This window comes from Nerophis lumbriciformis, linkage group LG24, assembly GCF_033978685.3.
Source record: "Nerophis lumbriciformis linkage group LG24, RoL_Nlum_v2.1, whole genome shotgun sequence".
In the NCBI taxonomy this organism is placed as follows: Eukaryota; Metazoa; Chordata; class Actinopteri; order Syngnathiformes; family Syngnathidae; genus Nerophis; species Nerophis lumbriciformis.
The window spans coordinates 33,577,998-33,600,009 of record NC_084571.2 but is presented as its reverse complement, the minus strand read 5'-3'; the positions used below and the strand labels follow the sequence as shown (position 1 = coordinate 33,600,009).

The 22,012-nt window shown below is 43.2% G+C and overlaps 1 protein-coding gene across 4 annotated transcripts in view; it reads right to left on the bottom strand.

Moving 5' to 3' along the window:
• axin1 (axin 1) overlaps nt 1-22,012 on the bottom strand; it is a 73,615-nt gene that overhangs the window by 12,122 nt on the left and 39,481 nt on the right. For 3 of the 4 annotated variants that reach the window (XM_061982012.2, XM_061982011.2, XM_061982014.2), the window contains 5 exons: nt 20,374-20,514; nt 12,890-12,986; nt 8,413-8,538; nt 4,528-4,970; nt 4,306-4,455 (listed from right to left, as the gene is read on the bottom strand). In XM_061982012.2, coding sequence (XP_061837996.2) covers nt 4,306-4,455; nt 4,528-4,970; nt 8,413-8,538; nt 12,890-12,986; nt 20,374-20,514 — 957 coding nt within the window. The remainder of the gene's footprint in view (nt 1-4,305; nt 4,456-4,527; nt 4,971-8,412; nt 8,539-12,889; nt 12,987-20,373; nt 20,515-22,012) is intronic. The other variant, XM_061982013.2, reaches the window with a different exon arrangement.

Below are 22,012 nucleotides of genomic sequence, written 5' to 3'. Positions count from 1 at the left end.
AGCACCTGAGCGTGTTTATTTAACAGTAGAATTAACTGAACACAGTGAGCCCTCTTTTCACTCATTCACAATCTTTGTCTTGGTGGGCTTTACACAGACTCGCTTGTGAGAAGTGCCGCAATGTAACAAATTAGGAGGAAAACATTTGATTGCAATTAGAGATGTCCGATAATATCGGACTGCCGATATTATCGGCTGATAAATGCTTTAAAATGGAAATTATCGGTATCGGTTTCAAAAAGTGAAATTTATGACTTTTTAAAATGCCGCTGTAGGAGTGGTACACGTACATAGGGAGAAGTACAGAGCGCCAATAAACCTTAAAGGCACTGCCTTTGCGTGCCGGCCCAATCACATAATATTTACGGCTTTTCACACACACAAGTGAATGCAAGCATACTTGGTCAACAGCCATAAAGGTCACACTGAGGGTGGCCGTATAAACAACTTTAACACTGTTACAAATATGCGCCACACTGTGAACCCACACCAAACAAGAATGACAAACACATTTCGGGAGAACATCCGCACCATAACACAACATAAACACAACATAACAAATACCCAGAACCCCTTGCAGCACTAACTCTACCGGGACGCTACAATATATACCCCCCGCTAGCCCCTCCTCCCCCTCAACCCCACCCCCACAAACCCCACCCACCTCAACCTCCTCATGCTCTCAGGGAGAGCATGTCCCAAATTCCAAGCTGCTGTTTTGAGGCATGTTAAAAAAAAAAAAATGCACTTTGTGACTTCAATAACAAATATGGCAGTGCCATGTTGGCATTTTTTTTCCATAACTTGAGTTGATTTATTTTGGAAAACCTTGTTACATTGTTTAAGGCATCCAGCAGGGGCATCACAACAAAATTAGGCATAATAATGTGTTAATTCCACGACTGTATATATCAGTATCGGTTGATATCGGAATCGGTAATTAAGAGTTGGACAATATCGGAATATCGGATATTGGCAAAAAAGCCATTATCGGACATCTCTAATTACAATTCATTACAAAGCCAAATGTCCCGTTGTTGTCATATTCAATCTTCAAACTCAATGGGCAATATGAGCCCATCAACACGGGCGAACAAGCAAGAATGCTGACATCCAACCTTGTTTATCCAACTGGAAAAAAACAAAAAACACTTTAAGATATTCAATATTAATTTAGGGATGACATTTTTCTTAAAGAAAGAAGTATATTTTATATTTTGTTTACTTACTTATCTAGGATTGTTTATTTATTTAGGATAACAAAGTTAGTTCCCTTTGAATTTAAGTACAATGGTAAACAATTCTATAGTAATGAGTAGGGCTGGGCAATATGGACCAAAACGGATACTGTGGTATTTTTAGTTCGGATTGCGGTATATTGTATATACTGATATCTTAAAAAAACATGTGAAGTGCTTAAAGTTGCCTTAGTGTTTTACGGCTAGATAACCAGTGTTGAGTGTACTTAGATAACGTAATGTGTTGTTTATTCTTATAAAGTAATTTGTTAGCCGTTACTATGTCAAGGCATTTTTCGTTCATTACGTTCAGTTTATAGCTTCCAGTTTTGCACAGGGATAAAAGGAGCTTCTACTCACTCACTGGTTGTTAAGTTTTAAACTACTTTTCATTTTTATATATTAAATAAACAATCGCAAATCGAATTAAAATTTTGGAGAGAAACATCGCAATTATGGTTTTTTCTTAAAATCGTGCAACCCAAGTTAAAACCTTCACTTCCAAGATGGCTACTGTCAGAATAATTGTATCTAAGTTAGCACAAAACTTTGTGTTTCAATGAGTTCCCGGCGAGCAGACAAAAGCTGTCTTTGATCTTACCAATCAAAAGGCTTGTAAAACTCCACTGTGTAGGATGGGAAGCGACATGAAGGTGTCGGTTTCTTTGATGTATTGTAATCCACAGGAAGATTTTGTCTTGACCCGAGATCTACAAAGCGGAGAGGAAGCAGGACCTGACCCCCCTCCAGGCACCTTTTCTTCGAACTGTTTTGTAACCAAAGGCGACGGCTGTTTACGACCCCCCTTCCTTTAGAAACAGCTGTTGCCATGTAATCAGGGAAAGTCCAAATAAAAGAGGAGGCGTACAATCTTTCGTCAGAGCGTGGTGGAAGACTGTACAAAGAGTACAGCCCAGACGTTTCTCCTCAATTGGGTTAAATTGAATTCTGTCTCTGTTTAATTCCTTGCTTCTTTGTCTGTTTAATAGATGTCATCAGTGTTTGAACCTGATAGCTACAAAGGACATGCCCCTATCAGTTTGACCTTTGTACCTCAGCTACCAATAGAGTTATTATTTCTTGTTTGTTTGTCGAAATAAAGGGTTGTAAAAAATGAGCCTCACAATGTGGGCTGGAAAGGAACAAGAACTCTATCAATTGGACCTTTTCCAGCAGAGTATCATGTCAAATCAATAGGATTCTGGCTTTGATGTGGATAAATCCATCCATCCATCCATCTTCTTCCGCTTATCCGAGGTCGGGTCGCGGGGGAAGAGGCCTAAGCAGGGAAGCCCAGACTTCCCTCTCCCCAGCCACTTCGTCCAGCTCCTCCCGGGGGATCCCGAGGCGTTCCCAGGCCAGCCGGGAGACATAGTCTTCCCAACGTGTCCTGGGTCTTCCCCGTGGCCTCCTACCGGTCGGACGTGCCCTAAACACCTCCCAAGGGAGGCGATCGGGTGGCATCCTGACCAGATGCCCGAACCACCTCATCTGGCTCCTCTCGATGTGGAGGAGCAGCGGCTTTACTTTGAGCTCCCCCCGGATGACCGAGCTTCTCACCCTATCTCTAAGGGAGAGCCCTGCCACCCGGCGGAGAAAACTCATTTCGGCCGCTTGTACCCGTGATCTTGTCCTTTCGGTCATAACCCAAAGCTCATGACCATAGGTGAGGATGGGAACGTAGATCGACCGGTAAATTGAGAGCTTTGCCTTCCGGCTCAGCTCCTTCTTCACCACAACGGATCAATACAGCGTCCGCATTACTGAAGACGCCGCACCGATCCGCCTGTCGATCTCACGATCCACTCTTCCCTCACTTGTGAACAAGACTCCGAGGTACTTGAACTCCTCCACTTGGGGCAGGGTCTCCTCCCCAACCCGAAGATGGCATTCCACCCTTTTCCGGGCGAGAACCATGGACTCGGACTTGGAGGTGCTGATTCTCATCCCAGTCGCTTCACACTCGGCTGCGAACCGATCCAGCGAGAGCTGAAGATCCTGGCCAGATGAAGCCATCAGGACCACATCATCTGCAAAAAGCAGAGACCTAATCCTGCAGCCACCAAACCAGATCCCCTCAACGCCTTGACTGAGCCTAGAAATTCTGTCCATAAAAGTTATGAACAGAATCGGTGACAAAGGGCAGCCTTGGCGCAGTCCAACCCTCACTGGAAACGTGTCCGACTTACTGCCGGCAATGCGGACCAAGCTCTGACACTGATCATACAGGGAGCGGACCGCCAAAATCAGACAGTCCGATACCCCATACTCTCTGAGCACTCCCCACAGGACTTCCCGAGGGACACGGTCGAATGCCTTCTCCAAGTCCACAAAACACATGTAGACTGGTTGGGCAAACTCCCATGCACCCTCAAGGACCCTGCCGAGAGTATAGAGCTGGTCCACAGTTCCACGACCAGGACGAAAACCACACTGTTCCTCCTGAATCCGAGGTTCGACTATCCGGCGTAGCCTCCTCTCCAGTACACCTGAATAGACCTTACCGGGAAGGCTGAGGAGTGTGATCCCACGATAGTTAGAACACACCCTCCGGTTCCCCTTCTTAAAGAGAGGAACCACCACCCCGGTCTGCCAATCCAGAGGTACCGCCCCCGATGTCCACGCGATGCTGCAGAGTCTTGTTAACCAAGACAGCCCCACAGCATCCAGAGCCTTAAGGAACTCCGGGCGGATCTCATCCACCCCCGGGGCCTTGCCACCGAGGAGCTTTTTAACTACCTCAGCAACCTCAGCCCCAGAAATAGAAGAGCCCACCAAAGATTCCCCAGGCACTGCTTCCTCATAGGAAGACGTGTTGGTGGGATTGAGGAGGTCTTCGAAGTATTCCCTCCACCGATCCACAACATCCGCAGTCGAGGTCAGCAGAACACCATCCTCACCATACACGGTGTTGATAGTGCACTGCTTCCCCTTCCTGAGGCTTCGAAGCGATTCTGGACCACCATGTGGATAAATAATCAATGAAATGTTAAAGAAGCTCAAGAAATAATTCCAAAAAGTTCCAGAAACATGAAAACCATGATAAACGTTAAGTGTTTCTCCTGACCCATAGGGACTCCTTTTGTGTCGGATCATCTCCTTCTGCCCCTCCATCAGCCATAAGAAGATCTTCTGGTTCTTCTCCATGTCATCTCCAGGACCTGGCACCTCCTCCCCACGCTTGCATGCTCGCCTACACTGCAGACCGCCTTTGCTTCTGTGCAGTACGAGAACCATTGTGACTAGGACGGAAAACGGGGAATTAGTGAATTTAAATCAATAAACATACCCATGAGTTATATGCTCCATGTTTGTGAATCCAATGCCATCTGCAAACATGCAAGACTTGGGTCCATGACCCACGTCTTCTCCCCAGGGTGACTCCATTTGCTCTTTGGACTTCCCGACCCCAGCTTTGTAGTGGTGCATGTGGCCGGACTCTCCCTTGAGACAATGCCTGGATGCATATTTACTCAAAGATGGCACCGTAATCCCTTTACCCCCGAGGAAGCCGCTTGGCGAGCAGGACTTGGGAGAATGGCGTCCCGTTCCCGGCGACTGGCAGCCTGGAGTCTTCATGACGCGCTGGACGTGGTCATCCAGAATGCTCTCCGGGTTCTCCTCGTGGGAGTCCTTCTGGAAGTAGTCGGCATAGTTGGAATTCTGCGGATGAACAGCATCGGGGAACCGATGGTTGGCAAATGACGTGTTCATTTCATCGACTTCCTCTTCCTTTTGAGGGAAACACATAGGAGAAAAAAAAGCTTCAGCATGAAAGTGTTGTACTCGTTTCCACCAGAAGATGTCAGCATTTCATTACCACTAAGGATGCCTCCCTTGCAGAGAGACAAAACTACAAAACCTGTGCCACTAGGTCAGTGTTTTTCAACCTTTTTTGAGCCAAGGCACATTTTTTGCGTTGAAAAAATCCGGAGGCACACCACCAGCAGAAATCATTAAAAAACGAAACTCAGTTGGATATGAATTTAAACCATACCCAACCGTGCATCAATATAGTTCTTGTCTCAAAGTAGGTGTACTGTCATCACTTGTCACATCACGCCCTGACTTTATTTTGAGTTTTTTGCTGTTTTCCTGTGCGTAGTGTTTTAGTTCTTGTCTTGCGCTTCTATTTTGGTGGATTTTTCTCTTTTTTTGGTATTTTCCTGTTTTCCTTTGAGCGATATCTCCCGCATCTTTGTTTTAGCAATCAAGAATACTTCAGTTGTTTTTATCCTTCTTTGTGGCAACATCTTTGATTGTCATGTCATGTTCGGATGTACTTTGTGGACGCCGTCTTTGCTCCACAGTAAGTCTTTGCTGTCGTCCAGCATTCTGTTTTTGTTTATTTTGTAGCCAGTTCAGTTTTAGTTTTGTTCTGCGTAGCCTTCCCTAAGCTTCAATGCCTTTTCTTAGTGGCACTCACCTTTTGTTTATTTTTGGTTTAAGCGTTAGACGCCTTTTTACCTGCACACTGCCTCCCGCTGTTTCCGACATCTACAAAGCAATTGGCTACCGGCTGCCACCTACTGATATGGAAGAGTAATACACGCTCACATTTGGGGTGAGTTTTTCCTTGCCCGTATGTGGGCTTTGTACCGAGGATGTCGTTGTGGCTTGTGCAGCCCTTTGAGACACTTGTGATTTAGGGCTATATAAATAAAGATTGATTGATTGATTGATTGATACTAAGCCGAGCTCTAGACAGCACTACCACTCAAAAACAACACATCATTTGCAGAGTATATTTACTGGTTTGCAAAAAATATTTTTAATCCAAATAGGTGAAATTATATAATCTCCCACGGCACACCAGACTGTATCTCACGGCACACTAGTGTGCCACGGCACAGTGGTTGAAAAACACTGCACTAGGTTATGCGATTCTGGGGTTTGTCAGTTATAACTCAAAAAGTTGCTAATTGGGATAAGGAAGAATTGATGACTTTTTGGGCCTGATCCAGATCATTTCTACAACGTTACCTTACGTTTACGTTACAAGCTTCAACTTCTGTGTGAGTGTGTATGCTCGAGGCCTCGCAGAGACAAAGATAACGGAGATAGACAAGAGGATTCACTCAGTTTCCTTCATTCTGCTGTAGATTGGTCGAAAGTTTATAGGCAGATTTTCATCAAATTTTGATTACATTTTGGGGTTTATCTGGAACATTCCTACCATGTTACCTTATGGTAATGTTTTGAGCCTCTACTTCTGTGTTTGTTTGTATGCGGCCCTGCCTCCACCCACAGAGACCTCTCATGTCTGTGCTTTTCTTGTTATTATAACAGTGACTGACATACTTGCCAACCTTGAGACCTCAGAATTCGGGAGATGGGGGGGATGTTGAGTTGGGGGAGTGGGTTGAGTTGGGGGGAGGGGGGTGGGGGTGTGGGGGGGTTGGTGTTAGCGGGGGGTATATATTGTAGCGTTCCGGAAGAGTTAGTGCTGCAAGGGATTCTGGGTATTTGTTCTGTTGTGTTTATGTTGTGTTACGGTGCGGATGTTCTCCCAAAATGTGTTTGTCATTATTATTAGTGATTCCCAGAGCCCAAAAAAAGTCTGCGGGCTATAGAGCGTTTTCTATTCGGGCTCCAGTACTATGGAATGCCCTCCCGGTAACAATTAGAGATGCTACCTCAGTAGAAGCATTTAAGTCCCATTATAAAACTCATTTGTATACTCTAGCCTTTAAATAGACCCCCCTTTTAGACCAGTTGATCTGCCGTTTCTTTTCTTTTCTCCTCTGCTCCCCTCTTCCTTGTGGAGGGGGGTGGGGGTGGGGGGGTGGGGGCAAAGGTCCGGTGGCCATGGATGAAGTGCTGGCTGTCCAGAGTCGGGACCCGGGGTGGACCGCTCGCCTGTGCATCGGCTGGGAACATCTCTGCGCTGCTGACCCGTCTCCGCTCGGGATGGTGTCCTGCTGGCCCCACTATGGACTGGACTCTTACTATTATGTTGGATCCACTATGGACTGGACTCTCACAATATTATGTCAGACCCACTCGACATCCATTGCATTCGGTCTCCCCTAGAGGGGGGGGTTACCAACATATGCGGTCCTCTCCAAGGTTTCTCATAGTCATTCACATCGACGTCCCACTGGGGTGAGTTTTTCCTTGCCCTTATGTGGGCTTTGTACCGAGGATGTCGTTGTGGCTTGTGCAGCCCTTTGAGACACTTGTGATTTAGGGCTATATAAATAAACATTGATTGATTGATTGATTCTTGTTTGGTGTGGGTTCACAGTGTGGCGCATATTTGTAACAGTTTTAAAGTTGTTTATACGGCCACCTTCAGTGTGACCTGTATGGCTGTTGATCAAGTATGCGTTGCATTCACTTATGTGTGTGAAAAAGCCGCATATATTATGTGACTGGGCCGGCACGCTGTTTGTATGGAGGAAAAGCGGACGTGACGACAGGTTGTAGAGGACGCTAAAGGCAGTGCCCCCAATATTGTTGTCCGGGTGGAAATCGGGAGAAATTCGGGAGAACGGTTGCCCCGGGAGATTTTCGGGAGGGGCACTGAAATTCGGGAGTCTCCCGGGAAAATCGGGAGGGTTAGCCTGAACATGTACTGGAAAAAGTATTCTGTAGTAACTGCTTTTTCAAATGAAAAAGTGTCAAAAGCAACTAAATCTGAGTTGAGCACAAGAGGCACCGTGCAGTGTAGACGGTATTAGCAGCTTCTTATTGTACTTACAGAAGGTTGCAGAAAGTAACACACACCAACACTTGGAGCTATGTACAAAGTCAAATTCCATTTGTGTTTCATCGGCGTTCAAGTGGGCATCAAACGGCCGCTGCGCTGTTCCACCGTTTATAAGCCTGCGAGCGCGCATGTGCTCCATCTGATTCATGCACAAAGCCAGGGGACGCAAGTGATGCCAAGTGTTTCATGTTTTTTTTTTTAATGCCCACTCTTAATAGCTGGCCTCATTAATTTCATTTCGTGCCAGGCTGATTTGAAAACCTTGACGCCTAACAGACATTGGCTGGTGCATCTAGTGCAGGACATACTAGAATAAATGGTTAGCTGTCGAAAGGTGCCTAATATCGCACGCATTACAACACTAACCAGAGACCATGTGTGCCACGTGTATCATCAAATTACCAAAACAAAAAGGACCACAGTTTTGCAGCTGACTTGGGCGACCAGAATCGATAGACGTACCAGTCGTAGTCTCTCCAGACGCTCTTCTGTCTCCCGCTCTCGCAGAACGCCCTCCAAGCGGAGGATCAGGTCAGCGGCAAAGCGCTCCGGCACAATGTGGATGTCCTTCGGAATCCTGTTTGTGCGCTGGAACGAAAGACACCAGAATCTCATCAGAACCACTAATTTAATATATTTTAAATAAGGATGTCCGATATTGTCCAACTCTTAATTACCGATACCGATATCAACCGATATCGATATCAATCGATACCGATATATACAGTCGTGGAATTAACACATTATTATGCCTAATTTGGACAACCAGGTATGGTGAAGATAAGGTCCTTTTATTAAAAATGTATAAAATAAAATAAGATAAATAAATGTAAAACATTTTCTTGAATAAAAAAGAAAGTAAAACAATATAAAAACAGTAAACTAGTAATTAATGAAAATGAGTAAAATTAACTGTTAAAGGTTAGTACTATTAGTGGACCAACAGCACGCACAATCATGTGTGCTTACGGACTGTATCCCTTGCAGACTGTATTGATATATATTGATATATAATGTAGGAACCACAATATTAATAACAGAAAGAAACAACCCTTTTGTGTGAATGAGTGTGAATTAGTGTAAATGGGGGATGGAGGTTTTTTGGGTTGGTGCACTAATTTTAAGTGTATCTTGTGTTTTTTTATGTTGATTTAATAAAAAAAAACAAATAAAAAAACGATACTGATAATAAAAAAAACGATACCAATAATTTCCGATATTACATTTTAAAGCATTTATTGGCCGATAATATCGGCAGGCCGATATTATCGGACATCTCTAATTTTAAACTCTTCTATATCAAGAGCATTGCTATTGCTTACTTTTAGTGTAAGAAACATGTATTTTCTGGACTATAAGGCTCACTTAAAATCCTTTTTTTTTCTCAAAATTCAACAGTGCACCTTATAACCTAATGTACGGAATAAATGGTTTTGCTTACCGACGACCTCGAAGCAATTTTATTTGGTACATGAATCAGAATACCTTTATTGTCATTGTATGGAAACAACGAAATTGGACAGCAATCCAGCTCAGTGCTTTTAAAACAACCTACATAAAATAGTCTTAAGACAACAAACAATAATAAAAAAAAAAAATAAATTTAAATGTAAAAACATAATAAAATGTTAAAAACATATTGCACAGCAGATCTCTATCAGAGGTAAGCAGGTTAATAAAGTGGTGAGTGTTCAGGTACGTGCAGAGTTTAGGATAGAAACTGTTTTTCAATCTATTTGTCCTTGCTTTGATGGTCTTATAGCGCCCCTTGAAGGCAAGAGTTCAAGCCAGTGGTGACCTGGGTGGGATGAGTCCCTGAGGATGCTGTTTGCTCTCCTGTTGCAGTGTCTCTTATACAGGTCCTTTAGAGATGTAAGAGGTGATGTAATGATAAGTGTGACCAGTAGATGGCAGTCAAACATAAGAGATACATGTCGATGCACGATGATGGCAATATGACGCAAGTAAACAACACCAACATTGTATATGTTCCATTGAAAATATAGAACATTACACACGGCGCTCAAAAATTCTATCAAAATGTTTTAGTACGACTTTGGTAAGCTATGAAGCCGCACCACTTGATGGATTGTCGGCGCGTTAAACATAGGAGTATTATTATGGTGTGTGTGTATAAGGAAAGACATTATCTAGCGTTTTGTTTCGCAATATTATGTAAAAGCAACTTTTCTTACATTCTGGTACCTGCTGAGCTGTATTTGGGATCTGCATAAATCCTGAAAAATTGCGCGCGTCCGCCTTTGTAGTCCGTGCCGACATCGTAGTCGATAAGCTTCTTCTTTTTCTCTATCTTCTTGTTATGGGACATTCATCCTTCGCTGTTGCCATTTCTAATATAAAGTAGTGTAAAGTTCTTACTTATATCTGTCAGTAAACTCGCCATGAAAGCACTAAAACATACCGGTGTAGTGAGTTTACATTATTCACCCAAGTAATTTTAGTTATTAGAGAGGTGAGCCTTGTTGTTGTTTTCTGAATAGGGAAATGCTGCTCCGTTATTGATTGAAGTAAAGTCTAAATGTCATTAAAACAGTTAGCTCCATCTTTTGACACTTCTTCCACTCCCGTCCTTGCACGCTACACCGCTACAACAAAGATGACGGGGAGAAGACACTGCCAAAGGTGAGCCACGTAAAGAAGACCACCCACAAATAGGCGCATCCTGAAGCCACTGTCAGAAAGCGACTTGAAGATGATCTGTAAAACATCATCTATGCAACATTTTGACCAAAGAACCACCATTACATGTTATGTAGACCACAATGAAGTCTTTTACATTTAGAAAAAAAAATAAAAATAATATGACTCCTTTAATGCGCCCTAAAATCTGGTGTGCCTTATATATGAAAAAAGATAGAAAATAGACCATTCATTGTGTGCCGTGAGATACAGTCTGGTGTGCCGTGGGAGATTATCTTATTTCACCTATTTGGGTAAAAATATTTTTTGCAAACCAGTAATTATAGTCTGCAAGTTTTGTGTCGTTGTTGAGTGTCGGTGCTGTTTAGAGATCGGCAGAGTAACCGTGTAATACTCTTCCATATCAGTAGGTGGCAGCCAGTAGCTAATTGCTATGTAGATGTCGGAAACAGCGGGAGGCAGTGTGCAGGTAAAAAGGTGTCTAATGCTTAAACCAAAAATAAAGAAAAGGTGAGTGCCCCTAAGAAAAGGCATTGAAGCTTAGGAAAGGCTATGCAAAACGAAACTAAAACTGAACTGGCTACAAAGTAAACAAAAACAGAATGCTGGACGACAGCAAAGACTTACTCTGGAGCAAAGACGCCGTCCACAATGTACATCTGAACCTGACATGACAATCAACAATGTCCCCACAAAGAAGGATAAAAACAACTGAAATATTCTTGATTGCTAAAATAAAGTAGATGCGGGAAATATCGCTCAAAGGAAGACATGAAACCGCTACAGGAAAATACTGAAAAAAGAGAAAAAGCCACCAAAATAGGAGCGCAAGACAAGAACTAAAACACTACACACAGGAAAACAGCAAAAAAAACTCCAAATAAGTCAGGGCGTGATGTGACAGGTGGTGACAGTACACCTACTTTGAGACAAGAGCTTTATTGATGCATGCTTGGTTATGGTTTAAAGTCATATCCAACAATTGCGACGACGACTTTTTACTGTCAACTGAGTTTCGTTTTTTTAATGATTTCTGCTGGTGGTGTGCCTCCGGATTTTTTCAACGAAAAAAATGTGCCTCGGCTCAAAAAAGGTTGAAAAACACTGATGTAGACAACAAGGACGTGTTTTAAATGTGTAAAAATAAATCTGAATATGACCCCTTTAAATCACGTTCTTGTTAAAATACATGATTGAAATTATATGAATCATATTCAAATTAAATATTTTCTGTCCATTGGACTGAAGAGCCACACTGCAAAAAGTCAGTGTTCAAAAACAAGAAAAAATTAAAAAAAAATTAGGGGTATTTTATTTGAACTAAGGAAAATTATCTGCCAATAGAACAAGAAAATTTGGCTTGTCAAGATTTTCCAAAACAAGTAAAATTAGCTAACCTCAATGAACCCCAAAATACCTTAAAATAAGTATATTCTCACTAATAACAAGTGCACTTTTCTTGGTAGAAAAAAAAATTAGACCTTTCTATGATGAAAAATATTCTTAAATGAAGTAAGTGCTAGTGCCATTATCTTGACATAATGACATGCGCTCGGCATCATGATTTTTTTTTCATGCTTAAAGTAAGAAATTATTACTTTAAAAAGTAGTTTGACACAGCTTTGCATCAGCTGATATTCTAGTTTCAAGCATGTTTTACTCAATATAGGTCATCAAATCTCAGCAACAAGCTGTAATATCTTACTGAGATCATTTAGGACCAAAACCCTTAAAACAAGTAAAACACTTTAACATAAAATCTGCTTAGTGAGAAGAATTATCTTATCAGCCAGAAAATAAACAAATATCACCCTTATTTGAGATATTTAATCTTACTTAGATTTCAGTTTTTGCAGTGCATTTGAGTGTTTTCTTTATATCAGTTAATTCTCTGTCAATTTGACCGAACACGTGATGGGGATTAGTCCTTTAAAATGCAGTCATTTTGCACATTCTGATTGGACAGCCTAATTAGGGTTGGCGAGAGGCAGCCTCAGCTGCACAGGGAGGCATCAGGCTGTCACAGGGGAGCATTCCTGTCTGCTGGGCGCAGTTTCCCCAAAGCAAGGAGCTACATTTAGACAGCCTTTCTCTTCCAACTGTATTCTTACACTCCCTCACAGGCCTCGCAACACACACACGCGCGCGCCTTAAATATGCACGTTCTCCAGAGGTTCACTTGCAGAAAGAAATACAGCAGAGACAGACAGTTGAAAGAAAGCAAGAGGGAAATGGGGGTAGGGTGTGTGCGGGGGTATAGAACCCATGAATAACTCACGGGGATGAGAGGCAAAGGCACACGCCCGTTTGCTCGAGCGCTCTCTTGCATCTCCCGCCGATGAGGCTTATGGTATCTGTAGGGTGGGACACCATCACTGCAACAAACAACATTTTCATTAATATCATCATCATCATCATCTCTCTTTATTTACAAAACATTGTACAAGTCTATACACCAATATCTCAAATAAGGGTGATATTTGCTTATTTTCTGTCTGATAAGATAATTCTTCTCACTAAGCAGATTTTATGTTAGAGTGTTTTACTTGTTTTAAGTGTTTTGGTCCTAAATGAACTCAGTAAGATATTACAGCTTGTTGCTGAGATGTTATGACCTATATTGAGTAAAACATGCTTGAAACTAGAATATCAACTGATGCAAAGCTGTGTCATTAACACTCACAAGTAGGGATGATATTCGAAACCGGTTCTCCCGGTTGTTCGATAAGAAAAGAACAGTTCGATAAGAAAAGAACCGATTCAATGGACTCGAATCCCTTTTTGAGAACCGGTTCCCGTTATCGAGGCCACTATAGTAAAGAAAAAGAGTTGGTTCTTTATTCGAATCCCGTCCCACAAGAAATGCCCTGTGGGACATCACAGGAAATGACGTAGCTCAGTCATTTCCTGTGATGTCACACAAGCAGCAAAAATAATGGACCGGAAAAAAACGCCTCAAGGCATGGCTATTCACCTATAGTGATCACAGAGACAGGTTGTTTTTGTGTTACTGTATATATTTGTTTTTCTGAAAAATCCCACTTAATATACTTTGGGTAACAACAGTCAATATTGTTTTATCTTATTTTTTTAGGGGGGTAACAGTCAATATTTATTTATTTATTTTATTTTGTTTTTTTTCTTATAAAATAAAAGTGAGCTTTTGTTAAACCAAATATTGTGTTTTTTTCCATATACAACAACCTATCTGGATTCGATAAGAGAATCGATAAGGAATCGGTTTGATAAGAGGATTCGATAATGGGCTCGAACTCCATAATTTCTTATTAAACATCATCCCTACTCATGAGTATAAAAAATACTTTTTTAAAGTAATAATTTCTTATTTCAAGCATGAAAAAAAAAAAACATTTAACATGTGACATTTCAAACCATTTTGAACAGAAATAGTTCATGCACATTCAGATAAATTATTCAAAATTACAATTTAAAAAAATGTGCCTTGTTGCCTTTCCATTAAGAACAATACATTAGTTTTTAGTATAAGTTTGCTGGTTTCAAGAAATGTAATGTAATGTCGCATTTTGTGGCTTTTAATGCCTCACAATCAAACACTTTTATGTTAAAATACTGAACTGATGTTTATCTTATCCCCATAAACATCTGTTCAGTATTTTAACATAAAAGTGTTTGATTATGAGGCATTAAGTCACTTATACCTTATCCCAATAAACATCTGTTCAGTATTTTAACATAAAAGTGTTTGATTGTGAGGCATTAAAAGCCACAAAATGCAACGGGTCCATCAGACCCACAAACGCTGGCTGAGTAACAACAATATGAACGTTGCACGGAACATTTCTCTGCCAGTTAGTTTCTGCATCTTACAGGGAATCTTCTTTTGTGTTTCTGCACCTGCGGTTCCCACACAAGGTTGCAACATTGTTTGTCAACACTGTCTGCTCTCATTTTCTCGCACATTTGACCCTCTGATGTTCTGTGTACCTACACTCTGTCCTCCCCCTGTCTAGGCCTGCTGTGTGTGTGTGTGTGTGTGTGTGTGTGTGGTAGACAGAACATCAATTTCCACACTTCTATTAGCCCCGGGTCCAGTGGACCCGGACATTTTATATGTAATATAAATGTGTAGGGGGGGTGTATGGTGAGTGGTCATTAAATATGTATTCTGATATATGTTCTTCACAGAAAATGAGCCAAAGTCAGCGAGTCTCAGTTTGAAAAATTAATTAATTGTATAATTTTTCCTGAACACCACACAAGGGTTAACCTATCATATACAACCCTCTCAAATACTTTGGAAAAAGTGGGTAGTACTGATATGGGTCAATAATTTTACATATTATTTTCATCCCCAGCTTTAAATATTGGGATGAGTTTTGCAGTCTTGATTTTCTTAGGCACTATTCCATAATACTGTTATTGATTGATGCAATGGACCAGTGGGTCACTTATTTCTTACGCTATAAATTTGACAATTTTGCTACAAATCCCATTAATTCCTTCTGCGCATGAGCTGTTCATGCCTAAAATAATTCTCAGCACCTCTGCTTTGTCAGCTGGCGCCAGGAATAGGGAGTCGGTGTAATAACCTTTTAGATATTGTCTGTCTATCTGTGTTGGCCCTGCGATGAGGTGGCGACTTGTCCAGGGTGTACCCCGCCTTCCGCCCGATTGTAGCTGAGATAGGCTCCAGCGCCCCCCGCGACCCCAAAAGGGAATAAGCGGTAGAAAATGGATGGATGGATATTGATGATAAGTTGCACCCCCTGGTGGATTTATGGTGTTTGAGAGGGTTTCTCCTATGGTATTGAAGACATTGTTCAAACTGTTGGCAGGATCGTCATCATTTGTTCGCTTTTGGTGTCAGAAAGGATAATAGTTTTTGATCCCAGCTGAGAATCTTATTCAGTACATTCGAGCATTGCTTTGGATTTCCATAAGAAGCCTTGATATCCTGTGTATTGCTGTTCCGTTTGGCTATTCTTATTAAATATGTCAATTAATTTTTTTGTATTTTGTATATTTTTCTCTGTTTTCATGAGTTTGATTAATCTTATAAATCTTATATAGTTTATCTTTCTTTTTAATGGATTTACAGTCGTGGTCAGAAGTTGACATACACTTGTGAAGGACATAATGTCATGGCTGTCTTGAGTTTCCAATAATTCCTACAACTCTTATTTTTTTGTGATAGAGGGATTGGAGCACATACTTGTTGGTCACAAAAAACATTCATGAAGTTTGGTTCTTTTATGAATTTATTATGGGTCTACTGAAAATGTGACCATGTCTGCTGGGTCAAAAGTATACATACAGCAACATACATTAACAATTTTTAGTGATGTAGAAAAAATACAATCAAATCAAATTAGCTTCATGGCATGGCCTCTTAACTTCATGTGAGTGATTATGATTGACGACACCTGTTGACTTCTCTGAGCCCATTTAAACAGGGCTCATGTGATGCAGTCATTAGACTCGGTTACAAACGCGACAATGGGAAAGTCAAAGGAACTCAGCACAGATCTGAAAAAACGAATCATTGACTTGAACAAGTCAGGAAAGTCACTCGGAGCCATTTCAAAGCAGCTTAAGGTCCCGAGAGCAACTGTGCAGACAAATTGTAAGTATAAAGTGCATGGCACAGTTTTGTCACTGCCACGATCAGGAAGAAAACGCAAGCTATCACCTGCTGCTGAGAGAAAATTGGTCAGGATGATCAAGAGTCAACCGAGAACCACCACAAGGCAGGTCTGCAATGAATTGGAAGCTGTTGGAACACAGGTGTCAGTGTCCACTAGAGATGCGCGGATAGGCAATTATTTCATCCGCAACCGCATCAGAAAGTCGTCAACCATCCGCAATCCACCCGATCTAACATTTGATCAGAACCGCATCCGCCCGCACCCGCCCGTTGTTATATATCTAATATAGACGATGCAAGGCATTAGTGAGGTTATAAAGCTTTTGCCTGTTAAAGAAAGGAGACTGATCCAATGCAGCACAGACATTCGCGTGCCACGCTGGACCCAGACGCACACCAGTGCGCAATCATATGGGAGCCGCGCTGAGCGCACCTCCAAGCGTGTCTCGCTGCCGGCGACGGCCGGGTATATGGGCCCGACGCTCCAGCGCCATCCATTTTCAGGGCTAGTTGATTCGGCAGGTGGGTTGTTACACACTCCTTAGCGGGTTCCAACTTCCATGGCCATAGCTGCTGTCTATATCAACCAGGGTGAGCCCCACCCCTTTCGTGAGCGCACTGCGCGCGGAGTGACCCCTGTTACGCGCCCCCGGCAACAGGGGTGGCGGGCAGGTAAGCTGCGCGGGCGGAGCGCGCGGAGTGACCCCTGTTACGAGCCCCCGGCCACGGGGGTGGCGGGCAGGTAAGCTGCTTACCTGCTGCGCGTGACGCCGGCCGCGGCGAAGGCGGACGAGGCGGGGTGTCGGTGCGGTGGGCGCGGTGGTGACCCTGGACGTGCGTCGGGCCCTTTTCGCGGATCGCCTCAGCTACGGCTCCCGGTGGGGCCCTCTCGGGGGAAGGGGCCTCGGTCCCGGACCCCGGCGAGGCGTCCCTTCTCCGCTCCGTAAAAGTGTCCATCTCTTTTTTTTTTTTCTTCTGTTGTGGCATATGCAGCAGGTGCCTGCTCGTTTTTCGTATGTGGGTAACAACATTTAACTATGTATATACATTTCCCAATTGGTTTAACTGCCACCCGCCTGAATCTATTTAAAATCTTTTTTTTTTTTATTTCAACCGCCCGACCCGACCCGACCCGACCCGCGCATAAAATCTAATTTTTTTAAATTTCATCCGCCCGATCCGCGGATAATCCGCGGACTCCGCGGTTGTGCCCGCAAACCGCGCATCTCTAGTGTCCACAGTCAAGCATGTTTTGCATCACCATGGACTGAGAGGCTACCATGCAAGAAGGAAGGCCCTTGCTCCAGAAGCCACACCTTAAGGCTCGTCTAAAGTTTGCTGCTGATCACATGGACAAAGATAAGACCTTCTGGAGGAAAGTTCTGTGGTCAGATGAAACAAAAATTGAGCTGCTTGGCCACAATACCCAGAAATATGTTTGGAGGAAGGCAGCACGGTGGAAGAGGGGTTAGTGCATCTGCCTCACAATACGAAGGTCCTGAGTAGTCTTGGGTTCAATCCCGGGCTCGGGATCTTTCTGTGTGGAGTTTGCATGTTCTCCCCGTGACTGCGTGGGTTCCCTCCGGGTACTCCGGCTTCCTCCCACTTCCAAAGACATGCACCTGGGGATAAGTTGATTGGCAACACTAAATTGGCCCTAGTGTGTGGATGTGAGTGTGAATGTTGTCTGTCTATCTGTGTTGGCCCTGCGATGAGGTGGCGACTTGTCCAGGGTGTACCCCGCCTTCCGCCCGATTGTAGCTGAGATAGGCTCCAGCGCCCCCCGCGACCCCGAAGGGAATAAGCGGTAGGAAATGGATGGATGGATGGATGTTTGGAGGAGAAAAGGTGAGGCCTTTAATCCCAGGAACACCATGCCTTCCGTCGAGCATGGTGGTGGTAGTATTATGCTCTGGGCCTGTTTTGCTGCCAATGGAACTGGTGCTTTACAGAGAGTAAATGGGACAATGAAAAAGGAGGATTACTTCTAAATTCTTCAGGACAACCTAAAATCATCAGCCCGGAGGTTGGGTCTTGGGCGCAGTTGGGTGTTCCAACAGGACAATGACCCCAAACACACGTCAAAAGTGGGAAAGGAATGGCTAAATCAGGCTAAAATTAAGGTTTTAGAATGGCCTTCCTAAAGTCTTGACTTTAACGTGTGGACAATGCTGAAGAAACAAGTCAATGTCAGAAAACCAACAAATTTAGCTAAAACTGCACCAATTTTTTTCAAGAGGAGTGGTCAAAAATTCAACCAGAAGCTTGTTAGAAGCTTGTGGATGGCTACCAAAAGCGCCTTATTGCAGTGAAACTTGCCAAGGAACATGTAAGCAAATATTAACATTGCTGTATGTATACTTTTGACCCAGCAGATTTGCTCACATTTTCAGTAGACCCATAATAAATTCACAAAAGAACCAAACTTCATGAATGTTTTTTGTGACCAACAAGTATGTGCTCCAATCACTCTATCACAAAAAAATAAGAGTTCTAGAAATTATTGGAAACTGAAGACAGCCATGACATTATGTTCTTTACAAGTGTATGTAAACTTTTGACCACGACTGTAAGTAAGCTTCTAGAAAGCCATTTTTCCTGTTAACCTAAAGCAGTTTTAATAGTTTTTTCTGGTATAGTAGCGCTGTCAATAATTTCTTAAATTAATGCATTGTAGGCATCTTCTGGATGTATGCTATGATCCCACCCTTTAGATTTAAGGTTATTAGACAATGCACTCAGATTTATTTTAGTTAATACTTCAGTTTTCCCCTTCAAAGGGTATTTAATTAGTGTTTGTTAACACGTCTATGAAAAGCACAAAAGGGAAATGATCAGTTATATCCGACAGAATAACACCTGAAACAAAACTAATATTTGGAACATTTGTGATTGTTATCTATGGTGGATTTAGTACATTTCGTTTCTCTTGTATACATACTTGCCAACCCTCCCGAATTTTCTGGGAGACTCCCGAAATTCAGCGCCTCTCCCAAAAACCTCCCGGGACAAATATTCTCCCGAAAATCTCCCGATTTACAGCCAGAGATGGAGGCCACGCCCCCTCCAGCTCCATGCGGACCTGAGTGACGAGTCGACAGCCTGTTTTCACGTCCGCTTTCACACGATATAAACAGCGTGCCGACCCAATCACGCTATAACATCTACGGCTTTTAGAGAGAGCATAACTGCGCACACAACAAGGAGACGAAGCAGAAGAACGAGGAAGATACAGCCATGGCGACGCCGACGACGACGAGTAAGATGAAGAAATACGCTTGTAAGTTCCAAGCCGCAGCTGCGATTGGACCTGGATAGCCTCCAGGAAGAAGTAGTGGAGTACCAAGTGCTTGGCAGTGAAGATCTTCCTCAGGAAGCAAGGATTGACCGGTTTTGAGCCATGCTAGGTAGAGATGGAAGATTCCAGACTCTAGTGCATTTGATGAAAGCACTTTTGTGGGTGCCACACAGCAATGCATCATCAGAGAGGGTGTTCAGCATGGTTAGAAAAATAGTGACAGAGAATAGAACAAGGATGGACAATTCAACTCAACAATGAGTAGATGAGTGTAATGTGTGTATATGTGTAAATAAATGAACACTGAAATTCAAGTATTTATTTTATTTATTTATATACAGTATATATATATATATATATATATATATATATATAATACAATAAATATATATATAGCTAGGATTCACTGAAAGTCAAGTATTTCTTTTATATATATATATATATATATACATATATATATGAAATACTTGACTTTCAGTGAATTCTAGCTGTAAATATACTCCTCCCCTCTTAACCACGCCCCCAACCACGCCCCCGCCCCACCCCCGACCACGCCCCTTACCCCCCACCTCCTGAAATCAGAGGTCTCAAGGTTGGCAAGTATGCTTGTATATATATTTACTGTAGGGAAAAATTAATAGGAGTAAAGACAATTTAGGAATTTAACTTTGACTCAATTTTCTTGAGCTAGATTGATGTTGAAGTCACTAATATTCCTCATGCGAATAAACACTTGAAGTGTTTGAACTTAAAAATACAGAAGAAACAATGCTGCAGGGAGTTGATGATGTACATTCATTTCATATTGATGTTGAGACGCACATGTTGAGATACGTACACACTGCTGTCTGTGAGGGAAAGCGTGTCCCCGTCGCTGGACATACTCTGCTGCTCACTGTCGTTGGCGCTGGTGGCGGGCGCCAATGCATGACCGGCGTTGGCGTAGTAGCGGTTGGCAGGCTCCCGACAGGTGGCAAGTCTGGAAGAAGGACACATATTATTCATCCCCTGCAGGATTTCGCAAGCCTTTTTTGTGATTCTTAAAAGGGGTCATATTGTGATTTTTTTCTACATTTAAAACACTCCCTTGAGGTCTACATAACATGTACTGGGGGTTCTTTGGTCAAAATGTTGCATAAATTGTCTTACAGACCATCTTCAAGACGCATTCTGACTAATGTAAAGTATCCAAACAACAGAAAAATAAGTGATTATTACATTTTAACAGAAGTGTAGATAGAACATGTTAAAACAGAAAATAACCAGAAATTAATAGTAAATGAACAAGTAGATTAATAATAAATTTTTTACCGCGTGTCCTTGATAATTTTGACAAAAATTATAGAATGGGGAACCGAAGGGTGTGTTCTAACTATCGTGGGATCACACTCCTCAGCCTTCCCGGTAAGGTCTATTCAGGTGTACTGGAGAGGAGGCTACGCCGGATAGTCGAACCTCGGATTCAGGAGGAACAGTGTGGTTTTCGTCCTGGTCGTGGAACTGTGGACCAGCTCTATACTCTCGGCAGGGTCCTTGAGGGTGCATGGGAGTTTGCCCAACCAGTCTACATGTGCTTTGTGGACTTGGAGAAGGCATTCGACCGTGTCCCTCGGGAAGTCCTGTGGGGAGTGCTCAGAGAGTATGGGGTATCGGACTGTCTGATTTTGGCGGTCCGCTCCCTGTATGATCAGTGTCAGAGCTTGGTCCGCATTGCCGGCAGTAAGTCGGACACGTTTCCAGTGAGGGTTGGACTCCGCCAAGGCTGCCCTTTGTCACCGATTATGTTCATAACTTTTATGGACAGAATTTCTAGGCGCAGTCAAGGCGTTGAGGGGATCCGGTTTGGTGGCTGCAGGATTAGGTCTCTGCTTTTTGGGTCCTGATGGCTTCATCTGGCCAGGATCTTCAGCTCTCGCTGGATTGGTTCGCAGCCGAGTGTGAAGCGACTGGGATGAGAATCAGCACCTCCAAGTCCGAGTCCATGGTTCTCGCCCGGAAAAGGGTGGAGTGCCATCTCCGGGTTGGGGAGGAGACCCTGCCCCAAGTGGAGGAGTTCAAGTACCTCGGAGTCTTGTTCACGAGTGAGGGAAGAGTGGATCGTGAGATCGACAGGCGGATCGGTGCGGCGTCTTCAGTAATGCGGACGCTGTATCGATCCGTTGTGGTGAAGAAGGAGCTGAGCCGGAAGGCAAAGCTCTCAAGTTACCGGTCGATCTACGTTCCCATCCTCACCTATGGTCATGAGCTTTGGGTTATGACCGAAAGGACAAGATCACGGGTACAAGCGGCCAAAATGAGTTTCCTCCGCCGGGTGGCGGGGCTCTCCCTTAGGGATAGGGTGAGAAGCTCTGTCATCCGAGGGGAGCTCAAAGTAAAGCCGCTGCTTCTCCACATCGAGAGGAGCCAGATGAGGTGGTTCGGGCATCTGGTCAGGATGCCACCCGATCGCCTCCCTAGGGAGGTGTTTAGGGCACGTC